This window comes from Peromyscus eremicus, chromosome 8a (genome assembly GCF_949786415.1).
Source record: "Peromyscus eremicus chromosome 8a, PerEre_H2_v1, whole genome shotgun sequence".
In the NCBI taxonomy this organism is placed as follows: Eukaryota; Metazoa; Chordata; class Mammalia; order Rodentia; family Cricetidae; genus Peromyscus; species Peromyscus eremicus.
Genome location: NC_081423.1, coordinates 82,889,223 through 82,910,049, shown reverse-complemented (window position 1 = coordinate 82,910,049; position 20,827 = coordinate 82,889,223). Strand labels below are relative to the sequence as shown.

Below are 20,827 nucleotides of genomic sequence, written 5' to 3'. Positions count from 1 at the left end.
TTTCACCAAATTGACATAAAAAGAGTTTATAGTCATTTCTCACCTGGATCCTTGTTTCCCCAGGAGTGTCCTCTTAAAAAAATATGTTTATGGTTGTTTTGCCTGCTTGTATGTCTGTATCACGTGTGTGCCTGGTGCTTGCAGAGGCCAGAAGACGGCATTAGATCTCCTAGAACTAGAATTAATAGAAAGTTTGAGCTGCCATGTGGGGTGATGGGAATTGAACCTGGATCCTGGAAGAGCATCAAGAGTTCTTTTTTTTTTTTTTTTTGGTTTTTCGAGACAGGGTTTCTCTGTGTAGCTTTGCGCCTTTCCTGGAACTCACTTGGTAGCCCAGGCTGGCCTCGAACTCACAGAGATCTGCCTGGCTCTGCCTCCCGAGTGCTGGGATTAAAGGTGTGCGCCACCACCGCCTGGCGCATCAAGAGTTCTTAACTGCTGAGCCATCTGTCCAGCTCCAATGTTTTTGTTTTTTGGACAAGGTCTTACTAAATAGTTCGGACTTCTCTTAGACTCCCTGTCATCCTTCCTCAGGCTCCTGAATGCTGAGAGTATTGGCTTAACTTACCACAGCGGCTCTTAGCCTGGGGGTCTCAACCCTTTGGGGGTCGAATGACTCTTTTATAGGGGTCCCATATCAGGTATCCTGAATATCAAATATTTACATTATGATTCATAACAGTAGCAAAATTACAGTTATGAAGTACCAACAAAAATGATTTTATGGTCAGGGGTCACCACAACATGAGGAACTGTGTTAAAGGGTCACAGCATTGGGAACGTTGTGAACCACTGCCTTACCACATCATGACAGAAGGTTGTTTTTCCTAACTAAAGGGATAATTGTGTCACAGGTGGTTGTTTTTTTGTTTTGTTTTGTTTTTTTAAACATAGTCCCATGAGCTAGGCATGGTGGTGTACACCTTTAATCCAAGCACTTGGGAGGCGGAGGCAGGAGGATCTTTGTGAATTTGAGGCCAGACTGGTCTACAGAGCAAGTTCCAGGACAACCAGGACTGCGCAGAGAAACCCTTTCTTGAAAAACAAAACAAAACAAATGTAACTAGAGTTTTCCTGCCTGGCCCACGGTCAGGGCAAATCTCTCTCACCCGCCAGTCCCACAGCCACTCAGACCCGACCAAGTAAACACAGAGACTTATATTGGTTACAAACTGTATGGCCGTGGCAGGCTTCTTGTTAACTGTTCTTACAGCTTAAATTAATCCATTTCTATAAATCTATACCTTGCCACATGGCTCGTGGCTTACCGGGATCTTCACATGCGGCTTGTCATGGTGGCAGCTGGCAGTGTCTCTCTCCCCCAGCTTCCTGTTCTCTCAATTCTCCTCTCTGCTAGTCCCGCCTATACTTCCTGCCTGGCCACTGACCAATCAGTGATTTATTTATTGACCAATCAACAACACATTTGACATACAGACCATCCCACAGCAAACAAAAACAAAAACAAAACCATGGTCTCACTATGTAACTCTGGCTGGTCTCGAACTCATTATGTAGACCAGGCTGTCTCAAACTCATAGAGATCTACCTGCCTATAAAAAAGTTATTGTGTCTATGTAGGGGGCACAGGTGTTGCATGTATGTGTGTGGCAGTCAGAGGGCAATTTTGTGGAGTCCTTTTTCTTTATTTGCCTTTATGTGGGTTTGGGAATGCCCCTCATGGCATCCTTGTATAGCAAGTCTTTAAGCCGCTGAGTCATCTGTGCTGGGATCACCCACGAGTGATTTATATTTAGTCTTCTGGGTAGCCTGTGAAGACTCTGAATTGGTTGGTCCCAGTGGTCCACATCTGTAATTTCAGCATTTGGGAAGCTGAGGCAGGAGGATAGGAGTTCAAGGTTGTCCTCTATTATACAGTGAGTTTAAGGACAGCCTGGGCTACAGGTTACCCTGTTTCAAAAAGAAACAAATGACTATAAAAGCTCTGAATTATGGGCTGAAGAGATGGCTCAGAGGTTAAGAGCATGAGATGATCTTCCAGAGGTCCTGAGTTCAATTCTCAGAAGCCACATGGTGGCTCACAACCATCTGTAATGAGATCTGGCGCCCTCTTTGGGCATGCAGGCAGAACACTGTATACATAATAAATAAATCTTAAAAAGAACAAAAAACTCTGAATTGCTGTCCTCCAGGTCCTGAATTTGAGTCACTTCAGAGAGGATATTTTCTTTACTTAGAGAGAAGTGATTTTTCACAGAGGTTTGTATAGATTCCTGGAAGACACTCCAGGCCTCTCCCTAAACTTCAGGAGGGCACTATAGCAGATCAGCTGCTCTTTTTAAATGATGGGTATGAGGGAAGAGACCAGAAAATGACATCATCAAGGAGTACATGCTGCTCAAGCATGGGCATTAGCAAGTTCAGCTACCCAACTGCTGGCTGAAAAGGGACTGGGCTTGGGGGGGGGGGGCGGGAGGGGGGCTTGGGAAAGTGTTTGCTCAGGAGAGTGTTGCAACAATGTTGCAGGGAGCGTTTGATCCAGGGTTGTTTTTTTTGCCAGGGGCACAGCCATGCTGATTCCTGGCACCCTGGGCCGATGCATCACCTGAGCTGATTAGAGGATAGTTCTGGCCTCCTTCCTAGAGCTGGGCAGTTGTTAGTTGGGGGAAGGCTGAAGAGACCTACTGGGACTAAGGTACAAGGGAGGCTTCCACTCCAGGGAAGCAGTGAATTGAAGTCTTGATTTCTAGGGCTTTCTGCTTTGACATATTCTGCCCCACACGTTCGCGGACACCTGTTAAACTGGGCGCTCCAGTTTGGGCTTAGGAAAGTATGTTCTATCTCACGAGTAACAGAAAGAGGAGGAGGCTGTTCATTACTTCCAGTGTCTTAGTTTGAGATTGGAGGAGGGAGCAAGAGGTTGGGCAGGGATAGCCCCAGTCCTAGGTTAGAATCTCAGATAAATGATCAGCTCCTCCCAGATCCGCGCTCAGGTGAGTAGGTGAGAGGACCCGACGCGTTGGGACTGGAGCCTCACTAGTTCACCCCTTCCCCCAACCTATCCTACGTCGGGCTGTCTGATTGTGCAGCGTGGCTGTGTAGTCTCGCCCTATGTATATTCCATAGGGTGGGTTCCAGGAGCGGAGAGGTGCCACGTGTAAAAGGAAAGCAAGCATCGATTTCAAAAGCAGGGTTGGTGTGGCGGCTTACAAGCGCCTAGGGTAAGAACGTCAGTTGCTCTCATGGGAGGAAGGGGACGCCAGGTCCTGCAAGAAGTGCTACAGCCATTGGAGCCAACAACCCCCTCCCTCAGCTACTCCACCCGGTGGCTGGCCGGCCCAGCCCCTGAAGCGATCAGGCCACAGCCCCCTGCCTCGTAGCTTCTCCTCCTAGAGCTGCCCTGCCCATCTCCCCATCCGAGGCCCCGCCCAGGCCCCGCCTCCGCCCCGCCGACTTCCAGGACTACAAGTCCCATCAGCCCCGAGTCAGGCCTGAGGGCGGGGCCACCGCTGCAGCGAATGGGGAGGAGCTTAGAGCTCAGGCTAGGGAACGCGTGTGCCCAATCGCGGGGCTGCTCGGCCTGTGAGCTGATGGGGGGCGGGGAGGAGCCCGCTTGGGCCGGGGACAAAAGCCGGATCCCGGGCAGCTGCGGGCGGCTGGAGCGATTCAAGGAGTTGGGGTGACCTGGAGCTTGCGGACAGAGAGCCGCACTCGGGCTTTCTCGAAGAGGTGAGTGCCGCAGCCGTGTGCGCGGGCGCGACCCCCAGTCCCCTCGGAGCTTCCTGCTTTCCTCCCCCAACCCGGAACCACCTCCCGGCTCGCAGGCTGGGCTCTCCCGCGCGCTCCCTGCACCTGCTTGGAACTTTTGTGCGGCTCTCAGCGGTATGGTAGTCTTTGCCTCGGCCTCGAGCCGCGTGTCTACACCCTCCCAACCCTTTTCTAGTTCCTGGGAGTTTGCACATTGCCGCCAGCGACCTTCCCTCCTCCAGATTCTTTTACGCGTCCTGCCTCTCCTCAGCTCCACCCAAGGCCAGCTCTCGAGTCTCCCCGGGCTTTTGGGGGACACTTTTTTTGGGCCCCATTCGGGTTGCCTACCGGATACCGGGGCGGGAAGTAGAGAAGGCGGTGGCCGCTCACGAGCCGGACTCAGGCAGGCCCGTCCTATTAGTTCTGTGGTGAATCCATAAAGCTCTGTGTCGAAGTGGAGGGAGCGGGCCCTGGCCACGCGGGCTGTGCTACCCCAGGGTGCCTGAGGCCTCGCCGCGAGGACTTGGCTCCGGAGCGGCGGCCCCTGAAGGGCTCTCCCTGCTAAGGAGCTCCCCTCGGGTCCAGCCCGCAGACAACAGATGGTCGGAGTGCCCAGGAGTCTGGACGAACAAGCTCATGTATATGTGTGCGTGCGCCCGCGCGCGTGTGCAAAAGAGGATGCTATCCTCTCCCCATGTCAGGCCTGGCAGAGGTCCGGTGCCCAGAGCCTGGTGCTTTCTCCAGCCTTGAAGTTACACCATGTGGGGGGTCCTCCTGGCAAGATTTTGGAAAGGGCTGTAAGAAGATCAGCATTAGGGCACTTTAGCCTGCCAGCCCATCCTGTCTGTCCTGCCTTTAACTTTGCTCAGTATCTCACCCTGTTCAGTTTCTCGGGTTTCTTTAATGTTGAGAGATAACTGCCCCGGAAGGATCATTTCCACCTCTTAGAAAGCTTCTTAAACACCCTGAGGGAACGGTAAAGGGAGGCCTTGAAGACAGAATAGCTGCTGGTTTTCATCTCCGTTCAGACACTGTGTCTACTGTAGCAGGGAATTCTGCCCCGTTCCTTTGCAATAGGGTCGTCATCCCACCCCATCCCCCAAGCCCTTAAAGTGAGAGTGTTTTGTCGACCTTAAGCAGCATCCTCAGTAGATCCTTTCTGCCGCGGCGGCGTCCCAGAGGAGCCTTCCTGGAGAACAGGCTTCATTCATTCACCCTTCCCTGTGGGTTGCTTCTGCTCCAGGGACCCCTGTGAGTGTATTCAATCCTGGGTCACTCACTGCAGAAAATACCCCATTCAACTCAAAAGGCCCCTTCCTTGGGGAGAGGGGGAGAGAGAATTTGAGTATGTGTGTGTTTACATATGTCCGTGTAGGGGTATGGTTTCTCCTGAAGAGTTTGCAGATATTGTTTCCGGGTAACAGTTTCTGGGGTCTCAGCTCTGCTGTGAAACCATCCATCACAGCGTCATCAGATGCTGGAAAAGGCAGCTTAAGACTTTGGGGTGGGGGTGGGGGTGTTGTGAGGGGGGATCTCCAGTCTGAGATCGGAATATACTTTGTCCCACATTTGAGTATGTGCATACTTCCCAAAGGGTTTTCAGATTCTGGAAGGCATACGAAACCTCACAGATCCATTGCTCTAAAGAGCAGCGAATCAACAATTGGAATTTCGATGGCTCTCCACTGAGGAGGCCTCCCTGGGTGTGTGAGCAGCACTGGTGAGAAGCCAGGCCCTTCCTCCACTTATTCTATGAGTTCTTTGTCTCACCCTCCCCAGCTGAGCCACAGTGCTCTGGTGGCACATCTTCTTTTGGTAAACGGGCAAACCGTTCCTTTCTCATCTCGCTGTTGTTTTGTCCTGACCCCACCCACCCCTGGTCTCCTGGAGATGGACTCAGATCTGAGACTGATGGTTTCCTTCAGTGGCCTAAGGTTGCTCTTTTCTCCCTCCTCTTTCCCTTGGTTGGGTCTTGGGTCTCTCCTGGGAGGTACTAAATTCTGGGGACCACTGTCAGGCGTCTGTCAGTGTCAGACTTCTGGGTCGGCTTGGCGAAGGGACTTCCTCTCCTGGAGCGTGTGGCTCTGTTTGTTGAAGGTGTACCAATGGTGGAAAGTGGTCAGTACCACCCCCTCCTCTTGCTGCCTAATGTGCCCTGGGCTGCACTCTGTTTGGGAGGGGGGTAGGGGTGTGCCCATTCGATTTCAGGACCAGTTTTTCTGGTCTGAGTCAAGAAGGTTGGGAAATGGTACTGGAGTGGGGGTGGAGAACTCTGGGGGCAGCAGGGCTAGTTGGGGCGTCTCCTTCAGAGACACATTGAGAAGGAGTTGCAAGCCACCCCAGGAGAAGCACCGCACTAGGAAGGTCTCTGAGCCCCTTTCCAGTTACCCACTTGGGGCCAGGTCTCAAGCTGATATGCCCATGTGGTGAGATAGAGACAGAGGGAGACAGCCTGGCCCTGATTAGCACCCCGAAGCCTCTCTTGCATGGCCCGTTGGCAGGGGGGTTCCGTGTGGCCCTGTGACAGAGCCTTCCCTGGGCTAGGAAAGGAGACTAACTTTCCTGGATGTGTCAGCCAGTCAGCTCCTTAGCTCACCCTCCTTGTGTGTACTTACTTGACTTTTCTCTGCCCAGCAAATTCAGCGCTTCCCTTCTGCCCCTCTGGGAGAGACGGGCGGCCTGTGTTCCTCCAGCCAGGCACTTGGCATGCATGACTGGGTTTCCTTTCTCCATCTCTTCTCACTGTTCTCCACGAGCCGCTCCGGGGGAGAGTGGGTGTGTCTGGCAAGGTAGTAGACAGGAAGGATGAGTGAATTCTCATCGTAGGCTCTCCCGCATTGAAGGGGGCCCGTCTTGGGAGAAATGTCTCTCTGTTAGGCTGCAGTGGCTGTTTCTGGAGGGAGACTCAGGGTGTAGAGTGTTAGGGCTCAAGTCCTGCTGGTGAGTCAGGTTTCTTGGACAAGTTCAACCCCTCCCTCTTTGATTCCTCATCTGAGAAAAGGGATTCTGAGTCTGAGTGAACTTGATGTATGTGCTCACATGAGATGAGTTCTTTCTTGCAGTGCTGGGGACCAAACCCCGGGGTCTTACACGTGGGAGGCAAGCACTCTGCCACTGAGCTGTGCTCCCAGCCCCTAAGATGCGTTTCTCTACACATGTCACGTCACCAAAGATAGCTTCTGCCTTCTCCCAAGTTCTGGCTCAGTTAAGGAATGACGAGTACAGGGTGGTCCCCAGAGAGGCCTCTGTTGTGCTTAGTGAGTTTTGCTCAAAGTTAACTGCTAAGCTGACTCAGTGGGGTGGGTGGGATGATCTGTAGGTCATAGTTCCCTGCCCTGTGACTGTTATGTATGTACTTTGAGGTGGGAATCTAGTGTCCTAGGAGAAAAGAGCTTTGAGGTAACGTTCTCCTTCCTCCCACCCCACCAGGGCCTGTGGTCTGTTGTGTGTGTGTGTGTGTGTGTGTGTGTGTGTGTGTGTGTGTGTGTGTGTGCGCGCACGCGCGCGCGCGCGCGCGTGAATCATGCTGGGAGGGGGATGAAACCTGGGGAGAAAATGAGGCCAGCCTGTGCAATTCCAGCGATGTTCTTCACAAGTCAGAGGACATGAAGAGTAGTTCAGTGTGTGCGTGCCCGCCTCAGAGAGCAGCCTTCACGTTCGGATCAAACCCTTGGTGTTCCTGGCTTCCCCTTTGATCTGCCTTTGCTCAGGGCTGAATGTGGTTGTGGCCAGCTAGTTTGCCCAGAGGGAGTAGAGACAAGGTTAAGGTCAAGCTAAGAGTTCCAGAGGAATTGCACATTTTTTCTGTTCCCCTGCCTCCCTTCCTCCCTCCCTCCCTCCCTCCCTCTCTCCCTCTCTTCTCTCTTCTCCCTCTCTCCCTTTCTCTTTTTGAGACAATATTTCATATGACCCAGGCTAGCCTTGAACTTCTGATCCTTCTCTCAGTACCTCCCAGGTGATAGGATTATGGGAATACACTACCATGTCTGGTGCCGCCTTCCTAATTTTCTATAATTTCTTCAGCTCTAGGTCTAGATCTGTGTCTCTGCCGATGAAGCTGCTTTGTTTTATCTTCCGTCCCCTCCTGCTAAGGCAACCCTTTTTCTTTCTTTTGGGAAAAGCCAAGATCTAGTTTTATTGTTTGGGGGCAGCTGGGAATAGACCCAGTCTGCTGGGAAAGATGGCGCATCAACCTTCCTGTCCCAACTGACCAGTTCCTCCTACACTCACAGGCAAACCAGGTCCCTCTGCAGCCATGTCAGCCAAGGCAATTTCCGAGCAGACGGGCAAAGAACTCCTTTACAAGTACATCTGTACCACCTCAGCCATCCAGAACCGGTTCAAGTATGCCCGCGTTACCCCTGACACAGACTGGGCACGTCTGCTGCAGGACCACCCCTGGCTGCTCAGCCAGGTGAGTTTTGCCTGCATCCTAGGCCCTTCTTTCCAACCTAGGCCCCGAGGAGGAGGAGAAAGCATTTGATTTGTTAGAGTTGTCCCAAGGAGTTACAAGATTGCAGATTTGCCTGTGTGTCTGCAGCTGACTGAGCAGGGTCTTGAGAGTCTGCTCTGGGCCCTTCATATGGACTTGGAACCAGACAGACTGGTATCTAAATCACACTTCTCTGTTTATGAACCATGTGGCCTGGGGCAAACCATTTCGTTTCTCTTGAGTGAGGTTCCCCATCTGTCAAATATGGATAGCACTGTATGAGCTATAAGGATTAGCAAGAATATCCAGGAAGCGTTTAGTGTGTTGTGTAGCAGTTGATAGATGCTCAATTAAAAAAAAAAAAATAGGTGTATACCTTACTTCCCCAACGTGGAGCCTCTCAGGACAATTAAGAAGTGCGACCTTAGCTGGGCAGTGGTGGCGCAGGCCTTTAATCCCAGCACTTGGGAGGCAGAGGCAGGCAGATCTCTGTGAGTGCAAGGTCAGCCTGGTCTACAGAGCAAGTCTGGGACAGCCAGAGAGCTGTTACACAGAGAAACCCTGTCCCGGAAAAAAAAAAAAAAACAAAAAAAAAAAAACAAAAAGAAGGAGGGCCTTGAGGCTAGAGAGATGGATGGCTCAGCGATTAAGATCTGGGGCTCTTCTGGTGGAGGACCTGGGTTTGGTTCCCAGCATCCACATGGCAGCTCAGAACTATCTGTAACTCCAGTTCCAGGGGATCTGATGTCCTCTTCTACATACGTGCAGGCAAAGCACTCATACACATAAAAATAAATAAAGAAGTGGGACCTCATACTTTGTGGAAATGGCTCATGCCTGACCATGGAGAGGATCAGCCTGGACTATCGTAGCCATATTTGCCTGGCTTTGGGAAGCCCTTAGGCTTCTCTGGCAGGCCTAGACAAGGCCTCATGCTGTTTTGTCTTCCCCTTTCTGAAGCAGTTGGGAAGGTAGTGGATTTCCTGGTCCTGGAGCGAGGGACTGCTTGCTTGGCCTGTTGTGGTTGGGGTTTAAACATAGGGATGGGGTTGGTCAGATTGTCTGCGAAGGTCCTTTGTCATCCTAAGGATCTGTCCTGTGTCTTTTAGAACATGAGGACTGGTCCGTGTTCTAAATGTGGTTGAATGAAGCAGCTAATACCTCACATGGAGAAAGTAGGAGATCACTCATTGAGCAGGCGCTCACTGAGCATCTACTCTGTGCCGGGCTCATCCTGGCTGTCTCCTGGTGGTCAAAAGATTTGCCTGGGGGTAGGTGAGGAAAAGCTCCAGGACAGGAACGTGGTCCTGATGGATGAGTGCGTTGGCAGCAGGGCGATGAAAAGCCATACAGCTTCACTGCCTATACTACCTCTTCCTTCCTCACTCTAAGTTCCAACCCTCTTCATTCCAGAGCTTGGTAGTCAAGCCAGACCAACTGATCAAACGTCGAGGAAAGCTTGGCCTAGTCGGGGTCAACCTCACTCTGGATGGAGTCAAATCCTGGCTAAAACCCCGACTGGGACACGAGGCCACGGTGAGTCTAGGTGGAGGGGATCAGGGTGGTGACAAAGGACACGGTAACTTCCAGCTCCACCAGCCAGTCACAGAGCAATGGAGGAGGATGGAGTGTGGGCCTGCCCTGACTGCAGCCCAGTCGTGGTGGTCATTCCCAGCTCCCTCATCAGGAAATCAAGCCATTGATACTGCTTCAGATATAACATATTCTACAGTTGTAACCCCAGAACAATTAGGGAGCCAGCTACTGTGACCACCAACGTGAAGGAAGGAAGGACTCAGGCTCATTCTGGGAACTGCTTGCTCTCCAGTTTCCAATAAAATTGTGGGAGTCTAGGATGACACAATTACAAAGAGGGAGGATTAAAACGAGATGAAAGGGGGAGCTGCAGAGTTATTAGGCAGGAGAGAGATGTTGGGTGGAGAACCATGGATGAAGACAGTTACTAATGCTGAGGAGGAAGGTCAGTTCTCCCAGCTCAGGGATTACCGTCAGCTATGAGGATGAGAGCTGGAATGAAATGTGCCTGATACAACTGTTTCTTCTCCTCAGTCTCCAAGGGAGAGGGGTTGGGGGAGCGGTCTGAAGCTTGGCTTAGCCTGGGAAAGATGTGTGTCTGAATCTGCTTGGCACAATATTCTGCAGACTGGTGTCCCTTGGGATAGGCACAGGTCAGGGATGAGGTGTCCTTTCTTTGGCTACCCCGGGGAGGTGGCATCAGAGACACCTTCCTCCATGTTGGGCTTCCTCACGGCAGCTCTCACTGTTGGTTACCTACTCTCTGCATCTTTGAAGCTGCTCAGGGGTCCAGGGGTACAGGGAGCTGACCTTTGAGTTTCCAGGCCCCCGTGGAGAGCGTGGTGGGGCTGGGTACTGAACAGTGTCCCCAGGGAGCAGCACATCATGCTCCGTTCCTAGCAGGCTGCTGAGAGGGAGATGTCATGGACATCTGAGCTGGCAGCAATGTCGGACCTGGCTGGAGCGGCTCATTACCTCTGATGGATCACTGTCTGGTTCCTGACTCAGCAGTGACGCACAGGCGGGCAGGCGGGGGGTTCAGGGGATGAGGGCTGTCTCGCCTCTGCTGCCGCCAGGGACCCACTCAAGCTGATTAGCTCTGCAGGCCTGTTGTCTTCAGCCCGGAAACACAGGAGGGAAAGTTTTCCCTAATCAGTCCCTGGCCTCTCCTCTCTCCTGCCCCTCAGGCCTGGACTCATGTCCTTAGGCTGGGTCACTGTGTCTACCTCAGGGCAAAATAGTGTGCCCTCACGACCATACCCAAGTTCCCATCTCTCTGCTCGACTGCCTGAGCCGGTGAGATTGATCAGTGGGTAAGGCTTGCCGCCAGGCCTGATTGATGACCTGTGTTTGATTCTTGGGATCCACATGGTAGAGGGAGATCTGAATTATCCACAGATCTCCACATGCTTGACATGGCATGCACACATCCCTGCCCCCCTGCCCAAATGTAAGTACAAGTGAAAATGTAAAGAGAAAATCTCCTGAGAGCTTCTTACATTCGTCTGTGACCCCATTGTCCTGACTTCTGGAGAAATCTCTTTGCCACACGCGGTGGTAGTGCTCGGGCCTTACCTTTGTGAAGAATACGCCATGTATCTAAGCTGCATCTCCTTCAATTTCTCCGTAGGTCGGCAAAGCCAGAGGCTTCCTCAAGAACTTTCTGATTGAACCTTTCGTCCCCCACAGTCAGGTATGTGAGGCAGGGCCAAGCTGTCTCTTCTCCCCCTCAGCTTTGTGATTGTCCTTCTCAAGTGACGAAAGGAGAGAGTGAGGGTGCCAAGGGGACCAGGGTCTCCAGAGCTCCGGCAGAGGCCTGGAGGAAATCATGAGTAAGGATTGAAGGGAAGGCTTAGTTTGCAGCAAAATGGAGCAAGAGCAGGTAACAGAGGGGACTTCCTAGTGTTGGGATGAGAAGGACCTAGAGGCAGAAGCTCTCAAGATGCACCACTCTGACTTAGCTAAGGAGGTGGGGCCTTGTCTTTCCTCGTCCCTTAGCAGAAGGGGGGCACTTCGTCTCAGGGTTTAGAAATGAGCCCACTCCTGGGGTGAGGCCTTCTGACCCTGCCATTGAGCGCCCTCACCACCTTCATGCTGTCTCTCCTCGCAAGGCGGAGGAGTTCTATGTGTGCATCTATGCTACTCGGGAAGGAGACTACGTCCTGTTCCACCATGAAGGGGGTGTGGATGTGGGCGACGTGGACGCCAAAGCCCAGAAGCTGCTTGTGGGTGTGGATGAGAAGCTGAACACTGAGGACATTAAGAGACACCTGTTGGTCCATGCCCCTGAAGACAAGAAAGAGTTGAGTTCTGAGAGGGATGGTGTGGCCATGACTGGGGGTGAGAAGTCCAGTATGACACCGGAGGTTAATGCCCTGAGCTCTGGGTACAGGAGAGAGAAAGTAGAGTGAGCCTCCCTGCTTGGGAGCAGGTGGTGGGTATGGCTGTGTCCTGAGGAAGGGAGCCACGTGTTCCGGGAGGGTGCTGGCTTGGAATCAGTCTGCAATATGCCAGCCTCGTCCCTCACCTCCTTGCCCCTGTCTGTCTGGCGCCTCCTCCAGCTCTGAGCTTGACAGCTTCTTTCCGCCTCAGTGTTTGACGAGTGACATCCAAGGGAGCAGGGCTGGCAGAGGACAGCGGAGGCCGAAGGGTCAGGAGTGGAGAAGTGGGGCTGGGCTGTCAGTGACAGTGAGGTTGCTGTAGGGAAGGGGGTGGGAATGGAGTCCTGCACTGATGGACTAACTGGTCCTCTTTCCCTCTCCCTCCTAGAGTCCTGGCCAGCTTCATCTCTGGCCTGTTCAATTTCTACGAGGATCTGTACTTTACCTACCTTGAGATCAACCCTCTTGGTAAAAAGCTTTGTTTGCTGGGGTGGAATGGTGATGGGCCCCATGTCTACAGTAACCCTGGCTTTGGCATTCAGAGACCCTGGGCTCTCGTACCAGAGTACAAAGCTCCTGTGGGTATCCAGGGCGTCCCCATAAGGAGTGGTCTCCAGTGCCACCTCCTGTTTCTGAGCACCCAGACTGTAATTTATTCATCTTAACCAGCTCCAACTCCTTTCTTTGGCCTTCATTTGGCCTGCTCCGGGGAAGTCCTGGCTTTGGTCTGTCTGTTAGGTTGTTGTTCCTGTCTGCAGGTTAGGCTTCCCAGGCTCTGGCCTGATCCTCCCCATACCCTTGGAGGCCTCACTATCCCTCCCTCTCAGGGAGTCGGTCAATCATTTACTACCCCTAGTAACACCAAGAGGAGCTGGCTACAGGCTCTCAAGCTGTGAAGGAGGCAGATAGCCTGGCAGATTCTGGCTAGGCCTCTCGGGGCAGAGTCCAAGAAGAGGGAAATGACCAGATTCCAGCTGAGGATGCAGCCCCTGTAGTGGGCCAGATGGCTATGTGCTAACTTAATTAGCTAAATGGCCTGAGAAGAAATATGGATGCTTAGTGAGGCATTGCAGCTGAATATGCTGGCCTGGAGCCCAGAGCACTCTGGGGTACTTTGCACCAAACACTGAGACATCCCTAGCTGGACCACAGCAGCCCCAGATGTACACCCCTAGGGCTTCTGACAGTGGTGCCTGAAGTGTGTGGGTGTGTGGGAGCAGCGGTGGTACATCAGTTTGAACCTAAGACCTAGACCAACAGAGTTTTTTGTGGTTGTTTTGTTGTAGGGTCTAGTCTAGTCCACACTAGCTTCAAACTCACCAGATAGCTGAGGATGACCTTGAATGTTTCTCCTGTGCTCTCATACTTTCTTCAACAGTTTTTATTATTTATTTAAATTTATTTTAAACATTAAAAAAAATTATTTGTGTATATGTATGTGTGTCTTTGTATGCCATGTGTGCCTTTGGTGACCAGAGCACTTGTGAGCTGCCCCACATGGATTCTTGGACTTGAACTCATGTCCTCTAGAAGAGCAGCAAGCTCTCTTAACTGCCGACCCACTGATCCTTCTCACCAACCCTTTATTTCTTAATGTATTATTTGGTGTAAGGGATTGAACCTAGGGCCTCTCTTATGTTCTGCCAACTCTAGAAAACAGGTTTTGTTTGTTTTGTTTTGCTAAATGGCAGGGCTATGGGTAGGCCAATGCTTCAATACTTGAAGCAGGGAGAATCACATTTTAGGAAGATGTCGAAAACTTGCTATGGCAGCTAACAGGTCTCCTTTGACCTGTTACCTGAAGGTCAGTGAATTGGGAATGTTCATGTTCTGAGAGTCTTCACAAGGGCCATTCCGATTTAAGGTTATTAGGCGTGTGTGAGAGCGTGTGGGCTGTACTTGGTGAAGTCTGAAGGGATGGTTCAGAGGCTGATGGTTGCCTCACCTTAAAGTTGGTGTGTGACTACTTTGACTTTTCTCCTAGTGGTGACCAAAGATGGTGTCTACATCCTTGACTTGGCAGCCAAGGTGGATGCCACGGCTGACTACATCTGCAAAGTGAAATGGGGTGATATAGAGTTCCCTCCCCCATTTGGGCGCGAGGCATATCCAGAGGTAAGGCAGGTCTGGGGAGGAGATGGAGGGTGATGGGCCTAGGAGACAGCGTGACTAATCCTAGACAATCATTTGGTCCCCATCTTGGCTTTGTATTTGGCAGGAAAAGAAAAATAGAGAACCATTTAATTTTCTTAAAATCCCAGTGAGGTTGGGGGTCGGATTGGGACTCAGCCAAGCCTCTGAATCCTGGCCAGAAATCCTTTTAGACATCACTCTCAATCAGCCTCTCGGGCTCTTCTCTTGATTTGTTGCTTCTTGATCATTCCAAGTGGCTCTCCCAACCCCGACGGGAAGGTTCTTCTCTTGGCCACTAGCTGAGAATTTTAATTGCTGCTCCCCACCCCATCCTTTGAGCAGTCCTCCCAGCAGGATCAGGCCTTCTGTGAAGTCATCCAGCCGGGCTGGAGGGAGGAAGAGGCCTGGGGAGTGGACAAGGATGTGGGATGAGCTAAGGGTAGAAGCTGGTGTGGAGAGTGAGAAGCAGCAGGACATGGTGGGGTCTGGACTTGAAGTCAGAGGATGGAGCTGAGAAATTTGTTTCCCAGATGGAGGTGGTTTTAGTATTTTAAAGATACTGTCAATTTTAAAGATATTGTCAGATACTGTCAATAAAGATTCTGTCCCAGGCCTGGGGCCTTGCAGTTCCCCATTCCTTGCCCCACTATAGTGATTGACTAACTCTTCAATGTGCCTTCAGATAGCGAGCTGTGGTCTTTGGATTTGGGAGCTGTGAAAGGGGTGTTCAAAAGGCCACCTGTGGTTGTCTGTTCCCCAGGAGGCCTACATTGCAGACCTGGATGCCAAAAGCGGGGCAAGCTTGAAGCTGACCTTGCTGAACCCCAAGGGGCGGATCTGGACCATGGTTGCTGGGGGCGGCGCCTCGGTCGTGTACAGGTGACAAGGAGGGGTGCCCGCCAGGTCCACCCACCCAGTGCCCATCCGTGGATTGCCTGGAGCCCCTAGTTTTTCACCTGCCTGTGGTCCATGAACTTACTGAGCAGATGGAAGCAGTGTGACCCTTGAATTTCAAGCGGCTCTGGGCCGCCCGCCCTGTACACGGTGTCTTCTGCAACCTTATTTAATTGAGAATGATTTCATTTTATGGTTTTAGTTCTTGATGATGTGTGCCTCATAGAAAAGTAATAACAACAACAAAAAGGTGCACTGGAAAGTAAAAGCTGCTCACTCTTCCTCACAGGGTCACCCCTGAGAACACCTTACTCTGCTCTCCTTGGGCGTTTTAGTGCCTAGATAAACATTTGCACTTTGTCGCTTTATAGAAATATTGGGACCACATTTTACTCCCTTTCGAACAACTAGCAGTTGTTTTTTCTCCGGAATTACGGCAAATGTATGATCTGCCACAGCCCTCCTGCTGCTCTGGCTAGAGCAGTTTGCTCCTGGAGGACTCTTGCAATGTGCTAGTTCTTATGTCTTTGGGCCATGTCAGGCAGCTGCTTATTGTTCATTTTACTCATGCTGTCTGCCCAAAACCTTGGTGCCCTGAGGTTGGCCAAGTGCTCTGCCTGGGAGAGTCTCATGGCACATTGACCTTCAAGTGAGGCTTGCATGGGGATTGAAGGTTATAGGTCGGGGAGGCCAGTTCTGCAGGCTGACTTCCATAATTGTGGGAATGATGGACAGTTCTGCACAGGTTTGACTCCTCTGCCCTGAGCAAGCGCTGAGTTCTGTGTCTCTCTGGCAGTGATACCATCTGTGATCTTGGAGGTGTCAATGAGCTGGCGAATTACGGGGAGTACTCTGGTGCTCCCAGTGAACAACAGACCTATGATTATGCCAAGACCATCCTCTCACTTATGACTCGAGAGAAGCACCCAGATGGTGAGGCACCTGCATGAGTACATGGGGGTGTACACACACCTTCTGGGGTGGCACAGTGTGTGGAATAGATTTGTGCTAGGAATCACTAAGGCCATCGTCCTGTCCCTTGCAACTGGGGACTAGGCATTTAATTTCAGGGGTCTCTGTTTTTTGTACTTCTAGTGGACACTGGCAACATCAGTCAGAGGTGCTCATGTTAGGCAAGGAGAGCATGTGAAATTCACCGGAGAAGGAAAGGCTGCAGCATGCTTTTGCTGTGATGAATATAAACTTGCAGCTTAGTGATGTCTTCCAGCTTCCCAGGCTTTGTGACTCCCAGTGTCCCTATCCCACCTTCCCAGTTTTAGGGCTCTATATACCAGTTCCCCTTGAGAGACAGAGGGGGAAAAAAGTGAGATTCCCACCAGAGATATCAACACCAAGCTGGACTTCTGGGTAGCAGCCGGAAGTAAGATGGAGACAGTGGGTTTGCGCACTGGGTAATGGGGTAGTGGAGAGCTGAGCTGATGAAGCTGAGTGGGTGTCTGGGGAGGCGGTCCTGCTCACTCCCTGTACTCCTTCCACTTAGGGCATCTTTGCCCAGAGGACCAGAATGTCCTCAGTTGAATTCATTCCTGGGGCCAAGCTCAAGTCTTTCTCTCTCTAACTTTGACTTCGTTTTTACTCCCAACCTAGGCAAGATCCTCATCATTGGAGGCAGCATCGCAAACTTCACCAATGTGGCTGCTACCTTCAAGGTAACTAGCTGTGAGCAGTGGTAACTGCAGTCTCTGGGGGAAATGGGCTTGGGGATAGCAAAATTTGACCCTGAGGCAAGTTCCTGTGCATTGCCTTCGTCTGGTTAAGGGCTTGTGACTTGGGGTCTGTCTGTGTCTTTTTTGGTATTGGAGATTGAACCCTGTCTAGACAGGAGATGTGGATCCGAAGCTGTGCGTCTCGGCAGGTAGCACTCGCTGTAGCAGAGGGGGCAGTTGAAGGCTTGCTCTCTTCTCTCAGAGCCGGTTCTCCGAGGCTGGGCATGATTGTTCATGGGCTGCTCATTCTCAGCACTGATTCGCTGGGTTCTCTGCAGGTGTGGGTCTCAGTTACCAGTCCCTGCTCCAAAATGTCGAGATGAGGACAGCTTCTGATGACCTCATCCAGCCAGAGTCCTCTGGGTCTGTGTCCCTGTGCATGGCCATGAGTCAGGACCTTGGGAACATGCTTTTTAAAAAAACATGACTCCAGTCCACAAAGATGACAGAGCTAATATTTCTCGGATGTCACCCTTTCAGGCTAGCCTCTTAGAGGGCTGTTCATTATTTCATGTCATGGTGCTCACTGCGGCTTTTCAGAAACATGCTACATGTGGTCATCCCATCTGTGTATTGAGAATAATAGTGTCCATCTTGAAAGTCTGAGCTCGGGGGCTGGAGAAATGGCTCAGCAGTTAAGAGGACTGACTGCTCTTCCAGAGGACCAGGGTTCAATTTCCAGCACCCACATGGCAGCTCACAACTGTCTAACTCTAGTTACAGAGAACCCAACACCCTCACACAGACATATGTAGGCAAAACACCAATGTACATAAAATGAAAATAAATAAATTTAAAAAAAAAATGAAAGAAAATCTGAGCTATAGAAAAGTGAAGGACCATAGCTCATCAGGTCTGCCTTCAACAGGGTCTCCTAATTGGGCCTGATTCGTTGAAGCAGGTTTACATCTGCAGCTTTAACTTGGGAGTGTCCTGCAGTGCAGATAGCATTCTTGTCGAGGGGATGGTTAGGCATCCAACAGGAATTGTGTAGCATCCTGTGACATGCTTTTGGTGATAGAAGCTAGACTTCAAGTCAGCATTCTGTTTGGAGAAGTACAGCCTCATTTTCCAGACTGATTGGATATCATTGTAAGAGCTGTTCCCTAAATCTCTTAGGTGACTTCTGACATTAGGGAAGACCATGTCTTCCTAACTGAAAAGCCTTGCGTAGGCCCCCAACATAGACCCCACCTCCCACCCCAGTTACAGTAAGGGGTAAGAATGACTGCAGCCAGAACAAGAGAGACCTGGAAGCACTGTTGTTGGCAGTTGAGTGTGCCAGAGTCTTGAAGGGTATGGCTCTTGGCTACTTCATTGCCATTCCTCAACACGAGTGGCCCCACATTGGGCCTGCAGTTTTGCAGTTCACTCAGCTTGTGTGTATAAACCTCTGTAACCCTTGACCTCTAGGGCCTGTGTGAGAAGTGGCCCCTTTTCATGTACACTTGTACATTTGTTTATCCTGGTTATAAATTGTGGCTCCTGTGTTTTAATCATATGTCTCTGTTGTCCTTTTGTCTTTCTTTAGGGCATTGTGAGAGCAATTCGAGATTACCAGGGTCCCCTGAAGGAGCATGAGGTCACAATCTTTGTCCGAAGAGGTGGCCCCAACTATCAAGAGGGATTACGAGTGATGGGAGAAGTTGGTAAGATGGGGAAGCTTTCTTCCTTTTTTCAAGACAGAGTTTTGCTGTGTAGCCCAAGCTGTTGTGGAACTTGCTCTGTAGCCCAGGCTGGCCTCAAACTCACAGAGATCTGTCTTCATCTCTCTCCTGAGTGCTGGAATGAAAGCTATTCATGTTCATCACCACTTAGACCACCCCCCCTGGCCCCTTTCCTGTTTTGTTTTGTTTTGTTTTGTTTTGTTTTGTTTTTTAAAGATTATTTTATATGTATGAGTGTTTTGCCTGCATGTATATATGTGTACTGTATGTAGTGCCTGGTCCCCACAGATACCAGAAGGGCATAGGATCCTCTGCAACTGCTGTTAAAGATGGTGTGAGCCACCCTGTGGGTGCTGGGAATTGAGCCTGGGTCCTCTGCAAGAGCAACAAGTGCTTTTAACTGCTGAGCCATCTCTCCAGCATTTAGCATCCTCTCCCTTCTGTCTGGAAAGTCCGTGGCATGTCTCCTTGACTGTCCTGGAAAAGGCTCTTTGAATTCTTCCCTCCTCTGCCACGCCCTAGTGGAGGTCTGCAAATTGAGAGTGACTGGGCTCTATATCTAACAAATGCAGAATGTCTGCTGTGTGTCTAGTAGTGTGCTGGACACTAGAGCTTTAACTTGACTGTAATGTCAGGTCATGCTAAATGCCATGAAGTAATTAAAGGGGACAGGTGACTAGAAAGGAAACATTGTAGTAAAGACCCAGAGCAGGGGAGTGCAGCTTAGGGATGATCTCTGCAGAGGAAAGGACATCCTCCAAGGCTCTACGATGGAGAGAGACAGAGCACATGGACGGAGGGTGTGTGTGTGGGGGGGGGGGGATGACACCAGAGGAGGGAGGGATGTAGACTGGGGTCAAGAGGGAGGAGGTGGGGCTGTACAGGTCCTGTACAGACATGGCTGTGACCCTGACTTGGGAGTCCATGCTGCATTTGAGCAGAGGAGCAGCATGGTTTGACTTAGGTGTGACAGAGTGATTGGCTCCTAGGTAAAGAGAAGGTAGACAGTGGCCAGAGCAGAAGCAGGCCACCTAGGAGATTGCGGAAGCATTTTAGAAAAGCAGTTCTTTTCATGTGAAGTTCCAGAAAGTGACAAATAGAAGACATTCTTGGTTTTTTTTTTTTTTTTTTTTGGTTTTTCAAGACAGGGTTTCTCTGTGTAGTTTTGGTGCCTGTCCTGAATCTCTCTCTGTAGACCAGGTTGGCCTGGAACTCACAGAGATCCACCTGCCTCTGCCTCCCAAATGCTGGGATTAAAGGCGTGTACCGCCACCCGGCTAGAAGACATTCTTGTCAATGGGCTTGATGTCTAATTGGAAAAGGCCAGACCTTTCCATCTTTCATTTTCCAAAATTCAGTATCCATGGCAAACTCCCCACTCCCACGAATCACCTAAAGTGGTACCAAGTGCTTGTTTCCATCTGTTCATCTAAAGTGAAGAAAATGCCTGGCATGGTGGCGCACACCTTTAATCCCAGAACTCAGGGGGCAGAGGTAGGCAAATCTCTGAGTTGAGGCCAGCCTGGTTTACAAGTTCCAGGCCAGCAGAGCCACATAGTAAGACTATTTCAAAGAACAAAATGTGAAGGAGATTTGGGGGACAGGGTCGTGTGGGGGGTGTGCCCCCATGGCTAGGGAGGTTAGTTAGCAGCTGGCACTTGTGTTGAGCTCAGTGATGGGGAGCAGCAGTTGAGGGTGCCAGCTCTGTGTAGGAGAAGCAAGGCCAGTGCCTCCGGGGAGCCAGCTAAGGGTATTTAGAAACAGAGACCAGACCAGCAAGGCAGGCATGGTGGCAGGCACAGTTGAAGAGTGGAGGAGTGTGGAGAGCCAGGACCCAGGTGATCAGAGGTGTGTGCTAATCCACTTCTGACACCTGGCTGCCAGTGGCGCTGCTGCTTCCTCTCCTTGTCAACAGGTGATCTTTCCAAAGACTGGTTTGGTGGTGAAATTTTAGACACCTGATTTGTCTGGATAGTCAGTCTTTCCCTCACAGTGCCAGGCATTGAGCAAGACTGTCAAGGGGCCTCTGTAGAGTCCTGTGGACTAGGCACTTACTCCAGATCTTGAATCATGAGCCTTTTCCTTCTCTCACAGGGAAGACCACTGGAATCCCCATCCATGTCTTTGGCACAGAAACTCACATGACGGCCATTGTGGGCATGGCCCTGGGCCACCGGCCCATCCCCAACCAGCCACCCACAGCTGCTCACACTGCCAACTTCCTCCTTAATGCCAGTGGGAGCACATCGGTAGGTGCTAGCTTTCCTCCCACCTTAAAGGAAGGAGCCACCTTGCCTCCATCCCCCACTGCTCTACACAGGACACACTGTTCCTCTTTTAGCATTTTGG

The 20,827-nt window shown here is 51.1% G+C and overlaps 1 protein-coding gene across 2 annotated transcripts in view; it reads left to right on the top strand.

The window, feature by feature from the left end:
* Positions 1–3,548: 3,548 nt before the first annotated feature.
* The window catches only part of Acly (ATP citrate lyase), a 47,963-nt gene continuing 30,684 nt past the window's right edge, over positions 3,549–20,827 (top strand). The window contains exons 1-12 of one of the 2 annotated variants that reach the window (XM_059271780.1): positions 3,549–3,690; positions 7,941–8,122; positions 9,554–9,676; positions 11,307–11,369; positions 11,788–11,978; positions 12,446–12,525; positions 14,042–14,172; positions 14,951–15,069; positions 15,881–16,017; positions 16,693–16,754; positions 18,343–18,460; positions 20,573–20,727. In XM_059271780.1, the coding sequence (XP_059127763.1) occupies positions 7,964–8,122; positions 9,554–9,676; positions 11,307–11,369; positions 11,788–11,978; positions 12,446–12,525; positions 14,042–14,172; positions 14,951–15,069; positions 15,881–16,017; positions 16,693–16,754; positions 18,343–18,460; positions 20,573–20,727 (1,338 nt within the window). In that variant the 5' untranslated portion in view covers positions 3,549–3,690; positions 7,941–7,963. The remainder of the gene's footprint in view (positions 3,691–7,940; positions 8,123–9,553; positions 9,677–11,306; positions 11,370–11,787; positions 11,979–12,445; positions 12,526–14,041; positions 14,173–14,950; positions 15,070–15,880; positions 16,018–16,692; positions 16,755–18,342; positions 18,461–20,572; positions 20,728–20,827) is intronic. The other variant, XM_059271779.1, reaches the window with a different exon arrangement.